The sequence below is a fragment of the Lissotriton helveticus genome, chromosome 10 (assembly GCF_964261635.1).
Source record: "Lissotriton helveticus chromosome 10, aLisHel1.1, whole genome shotgun sequence".
NCBI classification, from domain to species: domain Eukaryota; kingdom Metazoa; phylum Chordata; class Amphibia; order Caudata; family Salamandridae; genus Lissotriton; species Lissotriton helveticus.
In genome coordinates, this window is record NC_136071.1 from 16,486,032 (window position 1) to 16,504,616 (window position 18,585).

Sequence of the window (18,585 nt, forward strand, 5' to 3'; positions counted from 1 at the left end):
GCAGCGTGGGGGTATGGTGCAGCGTGGGGGTATGGTGCAGCGTGGGGGTATGGTGCAGCGTGGGGGTATGGTGCAGGGTGGGGGCATGGTGCAGCGCTGGTTAGCACTAGAGAGAGCCCAAGAACTCGAGTGGCTGCAAGCACTTCAGGAGAAATGCTGATGCCCTGTTGGAATCATCTGGAAACCGAAGGACTGTAACCACACCTCAGCCCAAGGACTGTAAGGGTACCGGTACCACAAGTACTGTAAGGGTGCTCGCGTCACAAGTACTGGAACAATACCCGCTCCAAGGGTGCCTTCACCAGAAGTCTTGTAAGAGCGCCTGCCCCATAGGGACTCAAAGGGAGCCCTCACCACGGCTGCCAGTACCACATGGACTCTATGGGTGCCCGCGTCACAAGTATTGCAATGGTACCCGCTCCAAGGGTGCCTTCACCAGAAGTCTTGTAAGAGCGCCTGCACCATAGGGACTCTAAGGGAGCCCTCAGCACAAGTACTGTAGGGGTACTTGCTCCAAAGGGCACCCACTCCACAAGCACTGTCAGATACATTATCCCTGCTTTCTGTAAGAAAGGATGTGTTTGGTCTTGAAAATTAAAAAGTGCAAGCTTAAATTGACTCATTTTATATAGCGCCCTATCCTGGAACAGAGCCTGTTTCTAAGCGCTTCAAAACCTTGTGTAGGAAGAGAAAATATGATGGGGTCAAACATTGAACAAACACATTTTCTCCCAGGTACATGAAGCAAAGATTGGTGATTGGGTTGAACCAGGGGTGGAGGGTTGTGTCTGCTATTCAAGGAGGTTCATTCTGGGCGGACTGATACATTCTGAAGCATTTCAAGGCGTGTACATGTAAATCACAAGGCATGGGAAGGGTGACCACATAATGGAGGGAGAAGCCTGCAAAAGTGGAGTGTCTTAAAAAAATACTACATAAGTACTACAAAATGTGAGACTGGAATCCAGGTAATGAGTCTTGGTCAAACAGGAATAAGGGAGGACAGCCACTTGGGCATCATCATGCACCTGATTACTTGGTCTTCCAACAAATAGGGGTGGGCGGAATTTGCATAGTCGCGCTACGCAAAGCTCTGCGAAACGGTAAAAAATCTCTGCGAGCACGCGGAATTGCTTGTTCCGCCCGTTCGTGATGCTTTTTTCCTTTTCGCAAATGCTGTTTGCGTGCTCGGGGGGAAATATCTCGCGAACACGCATTTTGAAAGTGCGAAGAGGCAAATAATTCTGCGAAGCCGCGGATCGTGGAATTTTGGGCAATTCCGCGTTCTCCGCAGAACACGAAATTACCCAAATTCTGCAAATTCCGCGAGCAGAACAGAATTTACCACCCAGGCCTACCAACAAACGGCAGTGTCATCCCTCCCATGTGATCCATCTGTGAACACTGACATATTGACTCCATCTGTCCCACTTCTCTCTCTTTGTCCTCCCATCTCTCGCTCTCTTCAGATGCTCCAACATCTTCAGCAGTAATGGTGAGCCCCGCGTCTTCCGCGCTCGAGACAAGGAAGAGATGGTGAAGAAGGTGATCGAACCCATGGCCTGCGACGGTCTCCGCACCATCTGCATCGCCTACCGGGACTTCCCGGGGGTCCCTGAGCCAGACTGGGACAACGAGAACGAAATTGTGGGGGATCTTACTTGTCTCGCAGTGGTGGGCATTGAAGATCCTGTGCGACCCGAGGTACGAACCCCCATTCAACGTCAAAAATACTTCTCAAATGCACATTATTCCAAGCCACCCCAAGCACTAGAGTTAGCCTGTTTCCAATCATCATTTTGAATTTTAAGAGATTGTGAATTTGAAGACAGAGAGACGCTGTACTTGGGTCACTGGCACATGATTGGGGGATTTGGGATAAATAGGATTGGAGTGTTTGCTGCTCAGCCCCACCTGAGAACAAGCAGCACTGAAAGCGATTGCTTTCGCGATCGCTATTGTTAAAAAAAAAAAACGCCGGCGAGTGGCGCCACTGCCAGCATATGACTTCAATTATCTCCGCCATGACGGCTGAGATAATTGAAGATATATGGCCTTCTGGTGCGCGTAACAGACACCAATAGGCCATAGGTGGAGCTACGCGAACGCCTATGGCCTATTGCGTGTTGTTTCTAAATCTCACGCACGCGAAGGCCAATAGCAATGCACCTAGGAAATAACACGCAAGAGCAGCGTGGAATTCCTAGGTACATTTTGAGAAGCCCTCAGAAAAGGACTCTGGGCTACGCCCACTGCTTACGCAGTGTACGCTAGGCCCGAGACCTAAAAACTGAGGCACTAATCCACTATGCATCCCTTTGGAACAGCAAGAAACAAATGGCTGTATGTGTGAATGCAGATATCAACCCATATACTTAGTATTGTTACATACAAATGCTCAGTAACTTGTATTCTGGTTTCATTCTTCAAAATCATAACAGTGTGTGATTGTTTTCCTGAAGGGCAATCTTAAGAAGTGATTGAATTACTTCCAAGTGCCAAATCAAAGGTGTTGTAAAGTACCCCATGACGTGCTTGCATATTTCTTCTAACAACCCCTAAAAATATACTATTTCTAGGCAAGCACATAGTGAAGACAAAATATTATCTTTTAGTATCCCATTTACCTTTTCTTTCTTAGTTAGTAACAGATGAATAATTGATTTGAGCTCCAAATTTCCAGATTTGCAAGATGGTGGGTAAGACACAACAAATGTTGTGATTAAAAAGATGTCCTTTCCTTTTGTAGTTGGAAAATGCTGTAATATTGATGTTATAATACAAGTTTTCTCACTTGTAGGTTTTGCTGCTTTGAATTTGTCTTGAGAAACCTGGCAGTGGTTGCACTTTGTTGCTTCTTTCACATATCCCAAAACAAAAAACACAGGAAAAAAAATAAAGTCTGAATTCAGCACCATTATGTAGGGACACAGCTCAGAAGAGATCTCAACCAAATCCCAGGCAGAAGACATGGGTGCAACAGACCTATATTAGAAATGAGACCCCCCTCAACCTCAGTCTAGTGCATGCATCTAGGCCGCGGCATAAAATTCCCTCTGCTCGCGCAGTTTGCAGCGTTTTTCTCACTCTGCGCAAAGTGCAGAGTTTAAAAAAAACTCCATGTAGTGGCGCGGAGCAAAGTTGGTAATCGTGAGCAAGGAAACTCCAACGCTAGAGCACCTCCCATCAAGATTGCGGGCGGTCGTAGCAGGTCACTACTGCTTGGATTGAGAAACCTGCCACTCGTGTTGAGGAAGCTGTCACTCAAGTAGAACCTCTACGTGAGTGGCAGAAAGAAGCTGCACCCTCATGTGCTGAACGGTGTACCATTCGTGCTGATTTTACAGTGTAGAGCAAACTCCTGGTGCTAAAGTAAAAATCAGCTTGAGTAGCGCGACGTACCTCACTCCACTGCTTGCGGAACTCCACGGAGTACGGTAAAGTTTATTTCTCACTTTGCGGAACTCCGCGAACTCCGCTCAGGCCTACATGCATCAGCAATTGATCCAACCTGTGGAGTGAGCCTGTCTTCAACTCTGATAGCACTTGTTACATGGCAAGTAAACTGAGAATATTGTCTTCACTGTGAAAAGTGGAATTTAACAGCATCTGCAAACAGGGGTGACAAAAAGAAACCCCAAACATCCCTATCCAGTCTGAACTTTATCACATTTCTACCCATGGCACTGGCCCAAGGTGATTTACAAACAATATTTTACAGTGATTTCCAAAATATTTCCTGGACAGACACTAAATCCCTCTACAGTGCTCTCTAAATACTATTAGGTTTTGGCAAGTTTTAGCGAGCTGCTTTAAAATGCACAATTTGCCTCCTATTATCCCAGAGATTATCGAGTAGGAACTCAGATACAACTATTGCAAAGTCATATTTCAATCAATCAATCAACAATTATTTATAAAGCGCTGCTCTTCACCCCTGAGGGTATCCGTGAGCTGAGGTTTCGCTGGTATCAGTCGTAAAGCCAGGTATTGAGTACCCTTATAAAATTTGCCACGAAGGGTGATGTTCATAGGTTGAGGGGCCTGTCAGTCCAGGCCTTGGCAGCGAGGTGGGAGAAGGAGTGACCTATGCTGTGGGTACGACGAATGCAGGGGGTGTGTGCGAGGGCCAGAGAGGTGGATCGCAGGTGGGATGGTGGAAGTTAAGGTGGTCGTTGATGTATGCTGGTTGCTAGTCATCTAGGGCTTTGTAGGTGTGAACTGGCATGTCTTCTGAACAGGGAGCCAATGGAGGTTCTTGAGGTGGAGGGTGATGGGGATCCATTTGGGAGGTTGTGGGTGAGTATCGCTGTTGCGTTCTGTATGGTCTGACGTCTTTAGGAGTTGGGTGGTGATACCAGAGTAGAGCGTGTTTCCGTAGTAGAGCTTGTTTCCGTAGTCTAGCCCGCTGGTGGCGAGTGCCTGAGTGACGGTCTTTCTGGTGTTGAAGGGTACCCATCTGAAAATTATTCCTTGCATGCGGTGTGTGTTGATGCAGAAGGAGGCAACTGCGTTGATTTTGAGATTCATGGTGAGTTTACTGTTGAGGATGATGCTGAGGTTACAGGCGTGGTCTGCTGGTGTACGTGTTGGTCCGAGCTCGGAGGACCACCAGCTGTTGTCCCATGGGGAGGTGTTCTTCCTGAAGATCGGCGCTCCCATCTTGTCCGTGTTGAGCTTCAGGCGGTTGGTCTTCATCCAGTTGGTGACCCTGGTCATGGCATTGTGGAAGTTTGCTCTGGTGGTGGAGGGGTCCTCGCTCAGCGAGAGGATGAGTGGGATGTCATCTGCGTTGAATATCATGTTGGGTCCGTGGGTTCTGATGATGTCGGTGAGGGGTGTCATGAAGGTGTTGGACAGAGTGGGGGTCGGGGATGATCCTTGGGGTACGCCGCAGATGATGCTCTTGGGTTTTGGGGTGCAAGGTGACAGGTGTATTCTCTGAGTTTATCCTCTGAGGAAGGATGCAATCCATTTGTCGGTGTTCCCTGGACACATATGCGGTTTAGTCTGTTGATACAGGAGCGGTGGGATACTGTGTCAAATGCTGCTGAGAGGTCAAGGAGGATCAGGACTGCTGTTTCGCTGTGGTCGAGGAGGGATCTGATGTCTTTAGTGGCGCAAATCAGGGTAGTCTCGGTGCTGTGGTTGGCACAGAAGCTGGATTGAGAGGCGTTGAGCAGGTTGTTTTTTTTAGGTGTTCGGTGAGCTGGTGGTTGATGACCTTCTCGAGGACTTTACAGCCGCGCCCGTGCAGGGAACAGCTGTGGGGCAGTGGGGTCGGGTAAGGGGGGATTTCGAGGCACGACGCAGAGGGAAAATTAATTATTTATTTAATTGTCCCTGGTGCATCTTCCATCGAAATCCCTCCTTAGTTGCTCCCCACCGTTGTTACCTGCACGGACCGCGGCTGGGACTTTAGCAGGGAACAGAAGCAGCGAGATGGGGCGTCCATTTGTAAGTTTGCTGGGGTCATCGGAGGGTTTTTACAGGAGTGGGCCTGACTTCATCGTGTTTTCATAGGTCGGGGAAGGCTGCAGTGGTGATAGAGGCATTGAGGATGTCGGTGAGTTTTACACTGATTTCTTTGGTTCAGAGGTTGAAGGAATGGTAGGGGCAGGGGTCTGTGGGTGCTCCGGAGTGGATAAGGACATGATAGCTGTGGTGGTCTGTGTGGTGAGCGGATCCCGGGTGGTGATAGAGTGGTTGGTGTCCGTGGTTGGGCGGAGATTGTTGAAGGTGAAGTCGTTGGGTTGGTATCTAAGTTGTTGAAGATGGTGGCTATCTTGCTGTGGAAGCAGTCCGCCAGGGTGTCGCAAAGTTCATGAGAAGGGTGAACCATGTTCTCTGGGGCTGACGGACATGAGAACTCTCTGATGATGTTGAAGAGTTCTTTCGTGCGGTTTGTGCTTGTTTTGGTGTGGTCTGTGAGGTTGTCTCTTTTTGTGTCCTTGATGCGTTGGTGGTACTTGTTGAGGGCTGATTTGAAGATGGTTCTGTCTGTGGGATCTTAATGGTGCGCCTAGTTGTTTGCAGTTGCACTTGATGGTTCTGAACTCTGGTTATACCAGCTAGTTTGTCTTGAGGATCTGCTGGTTTTGGCCGGCATCATGGGGGCGACTATGTTGGCGCATTTGGTGATCCAGGCGGACAAGTTCTGGACAGACAGTTCCAGGTTTGATGCAGCATCTACTTGGATGGTGTTGAGGTCCTCTGTCTACTACGTTTCAGTCACTTTGTTCCAGCTGCAGTGAGAGGGGCTCAGGGGCTTGGTGGTAGTGGCCGGAGAACCCCTGATGGTGATGTGGACTGTTGGACAGGCCACATGAAGGGCTCGCTCCCTCCCCGCAGGACAGGGCCCGGGCCACCGTCAGCACCATTGCCCGGCCCAGCCGCCATCTTGGACACGGCACCACGCGGCCGCGCGGCCTCAGCCCGACCCCAACCCTGGGCCTGGCCAGGCCCCGACATCCCGGCACCACCCTCCACCCAGGAGGTGAACGGCCCACTTGGCAGGTCAATGGGAGTACGAAGTGTCGATGGCTCTCCCCCGCCAGGTGCCGAGCACCCCCAGCCTCCTCGGGCGCTGGCTCCACCCCCCTGCTGGGTGTCTGGACTCCCTCATCCCAGACCTCCCGACCTCCAAGAGCGAGGGTCCGGACATCAAAGGGCGCCAGACCTATAACTGAGGCAGCCCCAGGACAGGAAGGCAGTTGTATCCTTGAGTCGAGAGACACCGCGACGAACTCATCCTTGACGGACTGTTGGCGCTGCCACAGCCCTGCCTTGTGAACTATTGTCCTGCCTGCTGGCGCTGCCGCGGCCCGTTGTAACCTTCATCCTCGTGGGACCTGCTGGCGCTGCCGCGGCCCGTTGCAACCTGCATTCTCGTGGGACCTGCTGGCGCTGCCGCGGCCCGTTGTAACCTTCATCCTCGTTGGGACCTGCTGGCGCTGCCGCGGCCCGTGCCACCTACGACCTCTTCGGGACCTGCCGGCGCTGCCGCGGTCTGACCCCTCCGAACACCGAGCTCGAGGATTGTGAGCTATCACCGTTACACACCCGTACCCGTGGGTACCAAGACTGTCCCGCTACCCCCTTGCGTGGGTACCAAGACTGTCCCGCTACCCCCTTCCCTTACTAGAGACTAGAATTGAGAGGATCATCGTGTCCTGATCGCCCTGTATCGTACCACTCTACTACCCGAAGTGCCTATAAAAGGTGTTACCATAAGCTTTGTGTGGTGTCCATCTGTGGGGGGGAAGTTACCTGTCTGTGCGATCACTGTGCTCGGCCGACCCTCCAGGTCCCCGTCTAACATTGGTGGCTAGCGGCGCGATCCGAACCAACGCGTACCGTACAGACAGTAACTCACCCTACGACTAAAACCACAATGACGACCAAAGAGAGCGGATCGGCGGAGAAGTTCCAGATGGAAAAGCTGGAAGAATACAACCACCGAGAGCTCAAACAATTTTGCATGGACTTAGGCATTGCTACCACCGGGCTAAGCACAAAAGAAGACTTCAAAAACGCCCTAGAGGCCTGGACAGAGACAAATACCGCAACCCCCCGGGACCCCGCAGCCCCGGAAGTCAACACCACCCGGACGGAGGAACGGAGACCAGGCCCCTCCCAGGAAGAGATCCAGGAGCGGGAAAAAAATAGATTACACGAGTTAGACTTGGCACGACTCAGATTAGACGGAGAATTGAAACTGGCGGAACAAAAAATAAACTTAGAACACTTACGGCTCAGAGAAGAGCGAGAGGAAAAACAGAGACAGAGAGACCTCGAAGAAAAAAGACTGGCATACGAGCACGAGTGCAAACTAGCGGAGATAGAAATACGCAAACTGAACAAAAACCTAGGGGTGCCCGAGCAACCGCACTCCCCGGGTCCTACCGAGCAGAAGGTCCACATCCCCAAGGATGTGGTCCGAGAATATCACCGGAACGACGACATACAGCAGTGGTTCAAAGCCTATGAGATTGCCATGACCGCCCACCGGGTCGCTCGAAGTGACTGGGGAGCCGGTCTATGGGGGAGATTCGTCAACGAGGGTCGTGATGCCCTGCTGCAGCTTCCGGACCATCAAATGACGTCCTATGACCATATGAAGGCCGCCCTCCTCAGTCGATATGGACTTACACCCGAAATGTACCGCCAGAGGTTCCGCAACTGCACCCGGATCCCAGGTACGACGTGGTTGGAATACGTGAACTATTTCAGCCGAGCCTTCGAGGGGTGGATCAAGGGTAACAACGTAACCACTTACGAACAACTCTTCAATCTCATTGTATGGGAGCACCTCTCCAACAACTGCTTTGTCGAGCTCAGGCAGCACCTCCTCGACAGTAAATTGACTGAACCCCGGCAGCTCGCCACCGAGGCTGACCGGTGGGAGAGCACCCGAGTGGCCCGGAGTGGGCCGAATGAGCAGAACAGAACCAACCAAGGTCACCATCGTCCCCGAGGAGGAGGAGGAGGAGGAGGCCCGGGCCGGGGCAGAGACGCCGCCCCGGCCGCACCCACTAACGCCACCCCGGCTCCAGCAGGCCGGGGAAACCCCCCGATGCGCCCGGGGTTCCGAGCTAACGTGACGTGTCATCGATGCCAGCGAGTCGGCCACTATGCCAGTGACCCGACCTGCCCGAAGAACCAGGTCCCCGGGCCCCGCCAGATGGCGGCCGCCGCCCTGGGAGAAGAACAAATCTCCGAAGACACGGAGACCTATGAGTCGGAGCAGTTCGAGTGGGAACCCGCCGCCATGACCCTGGCATGCCTGGGAGGAAGAGATATGGTCCCGCGGACTCCCCTGCCCGCCAACACTCGGAAGTACAGCCAATGGGTGAGCATCAATGGGCGCAAGGCCGAGGCCCTGCGTGACACCGGGGCCAGTGTGACGGCCGTCCGCTGTCACCTGGTGACCCCAGAACAAATCCTACCAAACGTACTTTGCCCCGTCCGATCGGCAGACAACTCGGAGAGCCTGTGTCGGATGGCCTGCGTCCCCTTCGAATGGGGAGGAGTGTCCGGCATGCTGAAAGTAACTGTCCGTGACGATGCCCCCGTAGACTGCCTCCTGGGGAACGATCTCGAGAGCTCCCCGTGGGCCGCTGTGGAAAGAAGAGAGCATCTGGGGATGTTGGGTCTCCCGGACTGGGCATGCGTAACCACCCGGTCCATGGCCACCCGCACCATCCCTAGACCAGAAGAACCAGAATGGGCAGCACCTCCGCCCTCGATCACTCCCGAAGAAGACTTCCTCCAGACCGACCACCCGGACCCCACCCCAGAGGGGTCCACACAGCCCCCCGAGCTTCCCGACCTGGCTCAGTGGCGTCAAGAAGGGGGGCCCACCCAGGAACAATTCCGGCAGGAGCAAAAGACCTGCCCCTCCCTCGAGGGATTGCGATAGCAAGCGCTCGCCCAGAGCCAAGGAGACACCACCGGGGCCCACTGGGTTTATTGGGACAATGATCTCTTGTACAGCGAACAGAAAATCGCAGAACTGGGGGCCGGGCGAGTGCTGGTGGTGCCCCTCCACTTCAGAGACTTCCTGTTGAACCTAGCCCACGATGTCCCCCTGGCCGGGCACCTGGGCCAAGACAAGACCTACCACCGCCTGGTGACTCACTTTTTTTGGCCCAAAATGAGGAACGACGTATCCAACCATTGCCGGTCCTGCCCGACCTGCCAGGCCAGTGGGAAGAGCGGCCGCAAACTCAAGGCACCCCTACAACCATTCCCCGTGGTGACCACCCCGTTCGAAAGGGTGGGAATAGACATTGTGGGGCCCCTGGACCCCCGAACAGCACAGGGACATCGCTTCATCCTGGTCCTGGTGGATCACGCTACCCGCTATCCTGAGGCGGTCCCCCTTCGTACGATAACAGCCCCAGTAGTGGGTCGAGCCTTGATGGGGATCTTCTCTCGAGTGGGCTTCCCCCGAGAAGTCGTCAGCGACAGGGGTACGAACTTTATCTCAAAATACATGAAGTCCCTCTGGCAACAGTGTGGGGTCACCTACCGATTCACGACCCCCTATCACCCTCAAGGGAACGGACTGGTTGAGCGGTTCAACCGCACGCTCAAAGGGATGATTGGGGGGTTGGAAGAGCCCCTCCGTCGCCAGTGGGATGTGCTACTACCGTGCCTTCTCTTTGCCTACCGAGAAGTCCCCCAGAAGTCCCTCGGCTTCAGCCCTTTCGAACTCTTGTATGGACACCCGGTGCGAGGCCCGCTCAGCCTAGTCAAAGAAGGCTGGGAAATGCCCCCTCTAAAGAACCCTCCAGATGTTTTCAAGTACCTCCTAACCCTCCGCAACCAGACCAGAAGGTTCAGAGAGATGGCAAAAGCAAACCTGGAGGCCAGTCAGGAGGACATGAAAAGGTGGTACGATAGAAATGCATCCTCCATCGAATTTGAACCCGGTCAACAAGTGTGGGTAATGTCTCCCACCGAACCATGCGCCCTGCAAGACAAATGGACGGGGCCCTTCAAAGTAATCGAGCGCAAGAGCCCTGTCACCTATCTCATCGATATGGAATCTTCCCGAAACCCTCTCCGGGTCCTCCACGCTAATAGACTGAAACCCCACTTTGTACGCTCCGAACTCAGCCTCCTGATGGCAACCGACAATGGAACCGAGGAGGACTCCGAACCCCTCCCTGACCTCCTACGGTCACGGGAGAAGGACGGCTCCGTGGACGGGGTCCGACTCTCGGAGGCCCTCACCCTGGAACAGCGCCAAGGCTGCCGAGTCCTCCTGCTACAGTTCTCCACCCTGTTCTCCCTCACCCCAGGGGTCACCCCCTGGTGCTTACACGACGTGGACACGGGAGACAGTCCCCCTATCCGCCATCGGGCCTACCGCGTACCAGATCGGGTACGGGCCTGCATCCAAGAGGAGGTGGCCAAGATGCTCACACTCGGGATCATCGAGCCCTCAGACAGCCCCTGGGCCAGCCCAGTGGTACTGGTCCCCAAAGCGGCCGCCCCCGGCGCCACGCCGGAGCTCCGGTTCTGCGTCGACTACCGGGGCTTGAATGCGGTCACCAGAACAGACGCACACCCCATCCCCCGAGCCGATGAACTAATCGACCGCATGGGAGCTGCCCGCTACCTCAGCATCTTCGACCTGACAGCGGGCTACTGGCAGATCGGTCTCACACCCCGGGCCCAAGAACGATCTGCATTCTCTACCCCGGATGGCCACTATCACTTCAAGGTCATGCCATTCGGCATGAAGAATGCCCCAGCAACCTTTCAGCGGCTAGTAAACCAGGTCCTGGCAGGACTCGAAGGATTCAGCGCCGCCTACCTGGACGATATCGCTGTGTACAGCCACCACTGGTCCGACCACCTCCACCACCTCCGAGAGGTGCTACAGGCCCTCCAACGAGCTGGCCTCACGATCAAGGCCAGCAAATGCCAAATTGGCCAGGGGTCCGTGACCTATCTCGGGCACCAGGTGGGAAGCGGTCTGGTGGCCCCTCTGCAACTCAAGATCGCGGCCATCCAGTCGTGGCAGTCCCCCATCACCCAGACCGAGGTCCGCGCCTTCTTGGGACTCACGGGCTACTACCGACGGTTCGTGAGGGACTATGGCAGCATCGTAGGGCCCCTCACGGAACTCACCTCCAAAAACCAACCAAAGACGGTCAACTGGACCCCAGACTGTCAAGCGGCCTTCGAGAAGCTGAAGGCCGCCATGTGCTCCGCCCCGGTGCTCCAGGCCCCCGACTACAGTCGGGAATTTATCGTCCAAACAGATGCCTCCGACCATGGCGTTGGGGCAGTCCTTTCCCAGCTGAACACCGAAGGACTTGACCAGCCAGTGGCTTTCATCAGCAGACGGCTCCTGGCCCGAGAACGACGCTGGAGCACCATCGAGAGGGAGGCCTTCGCCGTGGTGTGGGCCCTCAAAAAGCTCCGGCCTTATCTCTTCGGCACCCACTTCCGGGTCCAGACCGATCATCGACCCCTGCAATGGCTCATGCAGATGCGGGGGGAAAACCCGAAACTACTACGTTGGTCCATCTCCCTGCAGGGGATGGACTTCACTGTGGAACATCGACCCGGCCAAGACCACGCCAACGCGGATGGCCTGTCCCGCTTTTTCCGCCTCGACGAGGAAAGTCCCCAAGAAGATGGGTGACTCTCCCCGCCTTCAGCTGGGGGGGACGCATGTTGGACAGGCCACATGAAGGGCTCGCTCCCTCCCCGCAGGACAGGGCCCGGGCCACCGTCAGCACCATTGCCCGGCCCAGCCGCCATCTTGGACACGGCACCACGCGGCCGCGCGGCCTCAGCCCGACCCCAACCCTGGGCCTGGCCAGGCCCCGACATCCCGGCACCACCCTCCACCCAGGAGGTGAACGGCCCACTTGGCAGGTCAATGGGAGTACGAAGTGTCGATGGCTCTCCCCCGCCAGGTGCCGAGCACCCCCAGCCTCCTCGGGCGCTGGCTCCACCCCCCTGCTGGGTGTCTGGACTCCCTCATCCCAGACCTCCCGACCTCCAAGAGCGAGGGTCCGGACATCAAAGGGCGCCAGACCTATAACTGAGGCAGCCCCAGGACAGGAAGGCAGTTGTATCCTGGAGTCGAGAGACACCGCGACGAACTCATCCTTGACGGACTGTTGGCGCTGCCACAGCCCTGCCTTGTGAACTATTGTCCTGCCTGCTGGCGCTGCCGCGGCCCGTTGTAACCTTCATCCTCGTGGGACCTGCTGGCGCTGCCGCGGCCCGTTGCAACCTGCATTCTCGTGGGACCTGCTGGCGCTGCCGCGGCCCGTTGTAACCTTCATCCTCATTGGGACCTGCTGGCGCTGCCGCGGCCCGTGCCACCTACGACCTCTTCGGGACCTGCCGGCGCTGCCGCGGTCTGACCCCTCCGAACACCGAGCTCGAGGATTGTGAGCTATCACCGTTACACACCCGTACCCGTGGGTACCAAGACTGTCCCGCTACCCCCTTCCCTTACTAGAGACTAGAATTGAGAGGATCATCGTGTCCTGATCGCCCTGTATCGTACCACTCTACTACCCGAAGTGCCTATAAAAGGTGTTACCATAAGCTTTGTGTGGTGTCCATCTGTGGGGGGGAAGTTACCTGTCTGTGCGATCACTGTGCTCGGCCGACCCTCCAGGTCCCCGTCTAACATGGACGATGATGTGGTTGGTCCAAATGTGTTTAGTGACACGGCTGTACTTGACTCTGTCTCTGGATGTGAAGATCGGGTCCAGCCTGTGTCCTGTGCAGTGTGTGAGGTGGGTGACCAGTTGGGTGAGGCCGATGTTGCTGATACTTCCAAGGAGATTAATGGATTTGGCATTGTTGGGGTCGTCGAAGGTGGAAGCTGAGGTCACCGAGGAGGATGTAGAGCTTGCGCCGATAGCTAGAGAGACAATGAATTTGGGGATGGCGTTGCAGAATGCCAGTGGAGGTCCTGGGGGACTGTAGGCAGGGGGCCTCTTATTGTCGCTCTCGTGCATCCGGTAGTTTCCTTGTGGATGAATGTGATGCCTCCTCAATGTTTGTTGATGCGGTCTCTGTGTATCATCTTTTAGCCATTAGGCATTGCCGTGGCAATGTCAGGGTTAGAGGAGGGGTTAAGCCAGGTCTTGGCGATGAAGATCACATCAGGGTGAGGGTGGTGATGGTGTCCCAGATATCTGTGGCATGTTTGCAGAGTGACCGGGTGTTGAGCAGAATGCACTGTAGGAGCTCCAGTGTGATTGTGGTCTTCTGGGTGAGTGTGGCGAGGGTTTCCTATGCGGGTCGGCGGTCCTGCATTGCAAGTAAAAAGGCAGCGATGGCAGGTGTAGGGTCCTTCCATTGATCGGGGAGAGGTGATGCAGCAGTTGTTATTGTGGCGTTTGGGGTCTAGGGCCCAGAGCTTGAAGCATAGCTGTGGAGTAACTGTGGATCTCATTAAGAGCTCCATGAAAGATGGTTGAGCCCGCCCTGACTTCTAGGCGTCAGGGTGTCCCGATGATGAAGCATGACACCACTAGGGTGTGTGAGGGAATATAAAACAAAAGGACGTGCCTCCTTTCCCACTCTATAGTGGTGTTATATTGCCGGCTTCACATAGGGTTTCCCACCTAATGGTAGTTCAGGGATTGTTCCAGGAAACTTGACCACTTAACAGCGGTTAGGTGATCAAGGGAGTACTTTTGGTGAAATAGTGTTACAACACGGGAGGGTGCACTTCCCTCTTGAGCTCCTCTCGGCCCCTTACCAAGCGAGCAAAGTTTCTTGCTTGATTTGTGTACCACGTAACCGTGGATGGCCAGAGGGCCAGGGTTCCTGGCGCTGGGCGTGGTTCAGCAAAATGTGCACAATTGGAAAAAAAACCAGAAAAATGGGCACAACAGGACTAAAATATAATGCACAATTGACAGGAGACTGGCACAGGTGACGCAAGACCAAGGTGTGTGCCCTCAGTGAGGATGGAGCGGCAGGCAGTGGAGGGCTGGGGAGGCAAGGGGCAGTATCAGCAGCACACGAGCGTCACGAGGGGAGGTCTGCTAGAGGCAGCGAGGGAAGCTGGCGCAAGGACCTGCTGAATGGGGTCACTCAGCGGCGTACATTAAGTAGGTCCTGGAGGAGGGGGGGCTGGGCGGAGGGAGACAGGAAAAGGGAAAACAGCAGGAAGCGAGCGGCGAGGCAAGCCGCTCACAGCAGGTACAGCGGATTAACAAAACAGGGAGGAAAAAGGCTAACCTGGCAAGGAACACAAACAGCAAAATGGGCACAACAGGACTCAAATATAATGCAGAATTGACAGAAGACTAAGTAGACTGGCACAGATGATGCAAGACTGAGTGCTGTGACCTCAGTGAGACGGGAGCAGTGGCCGGCGGAGGACTGGGGAGGAAAGTGGCGGTGCAGGAGCCCACCACCGCCAGCAGAGGGACCCCTGCTAGAGGCAGCCAGGGGAGCTGGCACGCGGACCTATTAAATCTTATCAACCGTCAACGAATGGTGTTAGGTTGTGGGCAAATGTTCTTTCCTTCATACTGTTTACACATCTACAAGTAACATCTAACAACAATTGTTTTTAATATCAAAACTGTAATGGCACAATTGTGGAGTTATGTTTATTAATAATAATAATCATTTATTAGTCCTTGCAAATTTATGCACACACTCTAAATAAAGCAAACATTGTAATGCATCGCATCATCTACAGGACATATCCAATATGATGAAACAAAAAATACATTCATTTCAAACATGGGCTTAAAAGTCCCAAAACCACCTGAGGTGGCAAGCGACAGTAAAATTGTCACTACTCCAACTGTTCTTCATCTACAATTAGGGGTGAGTGAAATTGTGGTTTTTGGATCAATTGCTGGCAAAAGTGAATTTGGATTATTTTCTGTCCACTTCCACAGAGATGCTTGCCAGGCGGATTGCTTTTGGTGTGGGGTAATGCAGAAACAATTCAATTTTTGGCCTTCTGCACCTTTTGCACCCTTCCCGTTCTACAAACTTTCCACTTACTCACATTCCCATTGAGGCCGTTGGGCTTCGTCATTACACCTTCGACACAATGCGTGCCCCTGGGTCCACGTGCCACACACTTCTTGTGCTCCACAAGATCCTGTGGTCTGTCTTCATTGTCTGTCAGTGCCATGGCACTTTGCGCTATCCTATCAGCCAGCGCTCTTGCGTCTGGTTGATCTGCTCTGCTCTGTGGGATCCTATGGTTACCTCAGTCCTGTGTCGCTTTGTAGTAGCCAATCAATGTGATTTCCTTGTCCAAAGCTTTTGCACTTCTTGCACTCCTGGAGATCCTCGGCTTACATTGCTCGCGGACCTCACTGCCTAGCAGGCTGCAGTTTAAAAGTCAGCATGCCGCAGCCAGGCACTGAGGTGACGTGTGCGGAGGACAGCACCCTGGCTTTATGGGAAGTTGTGAAGAAATCGTCACAGAAAGGGAAAAACTGGAAACGTAGCACAAGGAACACTGAGAAACTTGAGGCACCTATCAAACTGAGTGTAGGACAATGTCTCCTTTGCATAATCACCCTCCTTTTTTTGGACTGGGGCTGGTGGTGTTTTGACTATGTGCACTGGGACTCTGCAAACCAACCCCCAGGACATGTGCTCTGACAACTGAAGCATGTCAAATTTGACTATATTCCTATTTGGCATCCCTAACTTACCTGTAAGCCCCAAGTGTATGATCATGTAAATAGACAGTGCGAAACATGGATGCAGGCCGACCAACAGTAACTTGGCAATGAAGGTTTAAACTTTGTATTCAACTTCTTAAAATAACCCCTTGTGACAGGCCTAAACCCTCCTTTTAAATATAAATTAGTCATGCCTAAGTAGGGGGTATTGCCCATAAGGCAGGGTGCATGGTGTGTAAAAGTAGGACATGTAAAAGTTTAATGTTAAATATGTCTTTACAGTTACAATGCCCGAAGTAGTATGGTTGACTGTTCCATTGGAAAGCAGTGGGATACATGATCCGAGTTCATGAAGTAATCTCCGCCTAGGAGAAAAAAATAATTATTTGACTTTTTAAAATATTTATTACAAATCCTATTTATTGGTAAAGTCGGATTTGTAACAAACGTTTTACAAATTTTTTTTAAACACCTTTTAACTGCCTAAAGCCTCTAAAAAGCCAATGTGCATGAGCTTCCAGCTGTCATCCCGGAGCTGAATAGCTCCTTGATGAGGTGTGAACTGGCTCCCAGAGCTGAGACAAAGGCCTTGGGTGTGGGGAGGGGGAGGTGTCCTGTTTCTCTGACAGGGTATTCATTTGGGAAGTGCCCATGAACTTAATTATCTTCAAGGGGGCCTGCCAATATAGCTCACACCTGGGCCTCTATTGTCCTTCTAGCCAGCCAGGCACCAATCAAAGTGGGAGAGGAGCTGCCACCAGAAACAGTTTTGAGTGATGTGAAGGGAGGGTTTGATCATTTCCCTGGCCACACCTCTAGGGAGGGCAAACAAAGGAGCTTCCCATGGGGAAAGAAAGGTTCTGTCATCTTGGTTTTATGTGGAGAGGGGCACTGTGGGATTGGTTGCAATAAGGCACACAGGCACAGCTGCAAACGTGAATAGGGTGTTCCCCCATTAGCCAAGGAGAGCCGTTGAGTCAATCCCAACCACAGATTAGTGCCAGGCATAAAAGTGGCACTGAACCTGCAGGAGCCAGAAGGACTGCATCTGCTGTTGTGACCTGCGAAGAGAATGTCAGGGTCTGGACCTACTCCCACTTGTACCCAGGACAGAGTTGTGGACTCAAAGAGTCATCAGTTGAATGATCTCTTAAGCTACAGGGACACGAAAGCTGCAAGAATCCCACTTTCCTGTAGAATCTCAGCGTACCGGTTTCAACTGGACCTACACTGGTCTTTGCTGATGGCTTCTGTGGAGTGAGTCCTGACCCCCAAGTACTGTTCCTGAGGTCCAAGAACTGAGACCTAATCTTTGGCACCCCATCGCTGATGACCCCTCTTAAGATCTAGCCTGTTGCTCTGCACCGCTGAGGGCTCTGCATTTGCGGGATTGTTCTAAGTCAGAAGGTAACTCTTTAGCTAGGACCAACCTGGCCCTTGTATTTGACCTACACTCCATCTCAATCACCCTTTAAATATTACCTTTCTCCCGGTCGCGCAAGTCCAGTTGACCGTGGTTGGCTCTTTCTGCTTTTTGGCACAATTTGTATTTAAAGTTTAAAAATTCATATCTCAGGTTCCGCTTATTAGATTTTTGTCATTTTATTCATTAAAATATTCTCCACTATTTTTATACGTTGAAAATGAAGTTTTATTGTATTGTGTTTTTGACTTTGTAACTGTTTTAGTACTCCTAAATACTTTAAACATTTTCTTAAGTTAAGCCTGTCTGTCCCAGGCCAGAGCTACCAGGAGTCGAGCTCAGGTACCTTACGGAAACCTTTATTGGACCTAACAAGAAAATGGCATTATTATGGATTATTACTTGTGGTGGACTACAATCTACCTAAGTAATAATCCACCTTCTTACCTTGAGGATCGCAGCAAGAGAACTTGGTGGATTCCTCCCTAAAAAGGCGATAATGCGGCAACATTACCATGCAATGATGTGCTGCAGTCTAGTGTAACTGTGAGAATCCAGTTACACCCGGGGAGACCGCTGGAACACAGATGTCTTGCGATTTGCTTACTGCATTAAAAGGTTGCCCACACCTATCTACAATGCAATTGGCTGCTAAGACCCTATCATGGGAATCATATATAGGGCCTAATTTAGGCGGAGGGGAAAACTCCATCACAAACGTGCCAGAGATCCCGTCCGCCATATTATGATCCCATTATAGCCCATGGAGATCGCAAACCAGCGGACAGGATATACATCATGTTTGTGATGACGTATTCCATCCGCTGAGATCTAAGTAATGCCCATAGTGTAGGGTTTAAGAGCAGGTGTGAGACATTACCAGTGGCACCCGTGGCCACATTTACTATGCTCTTCGTGGGTGCTCACACAATTCAAAAACACAAGGCGGCCCAAAGGAAAGCACAGATCAACTGGCCATTAGTAGTAGACAGAGTACCTTGCCTCCTA

General features: G+C 52.9%; 1 protein-coding gene across 1 annotated transcript in view; it reads left to right on the forward strand.

Moving 5' to 3' along the window:
- The window catches only part of ATP2B3 (ATPase plasma membrane Ca2+ transporting 3), a 633,319-nt gene that overhangs the window by 524,060 nt on the left and 90,674 nt on the right, over positions 1-18,585 (forward strand). The window contains exon 13 of the mRNA XM_078664571.1: positions 1,470-1,704. Coding sequence (XP_078520697.1) covers positions 1,470-1,704 — 235 coding nt within the window. The remainder of the gene's footprint in view (positions 1-1,469; positions 1,705-18,585) is intronic.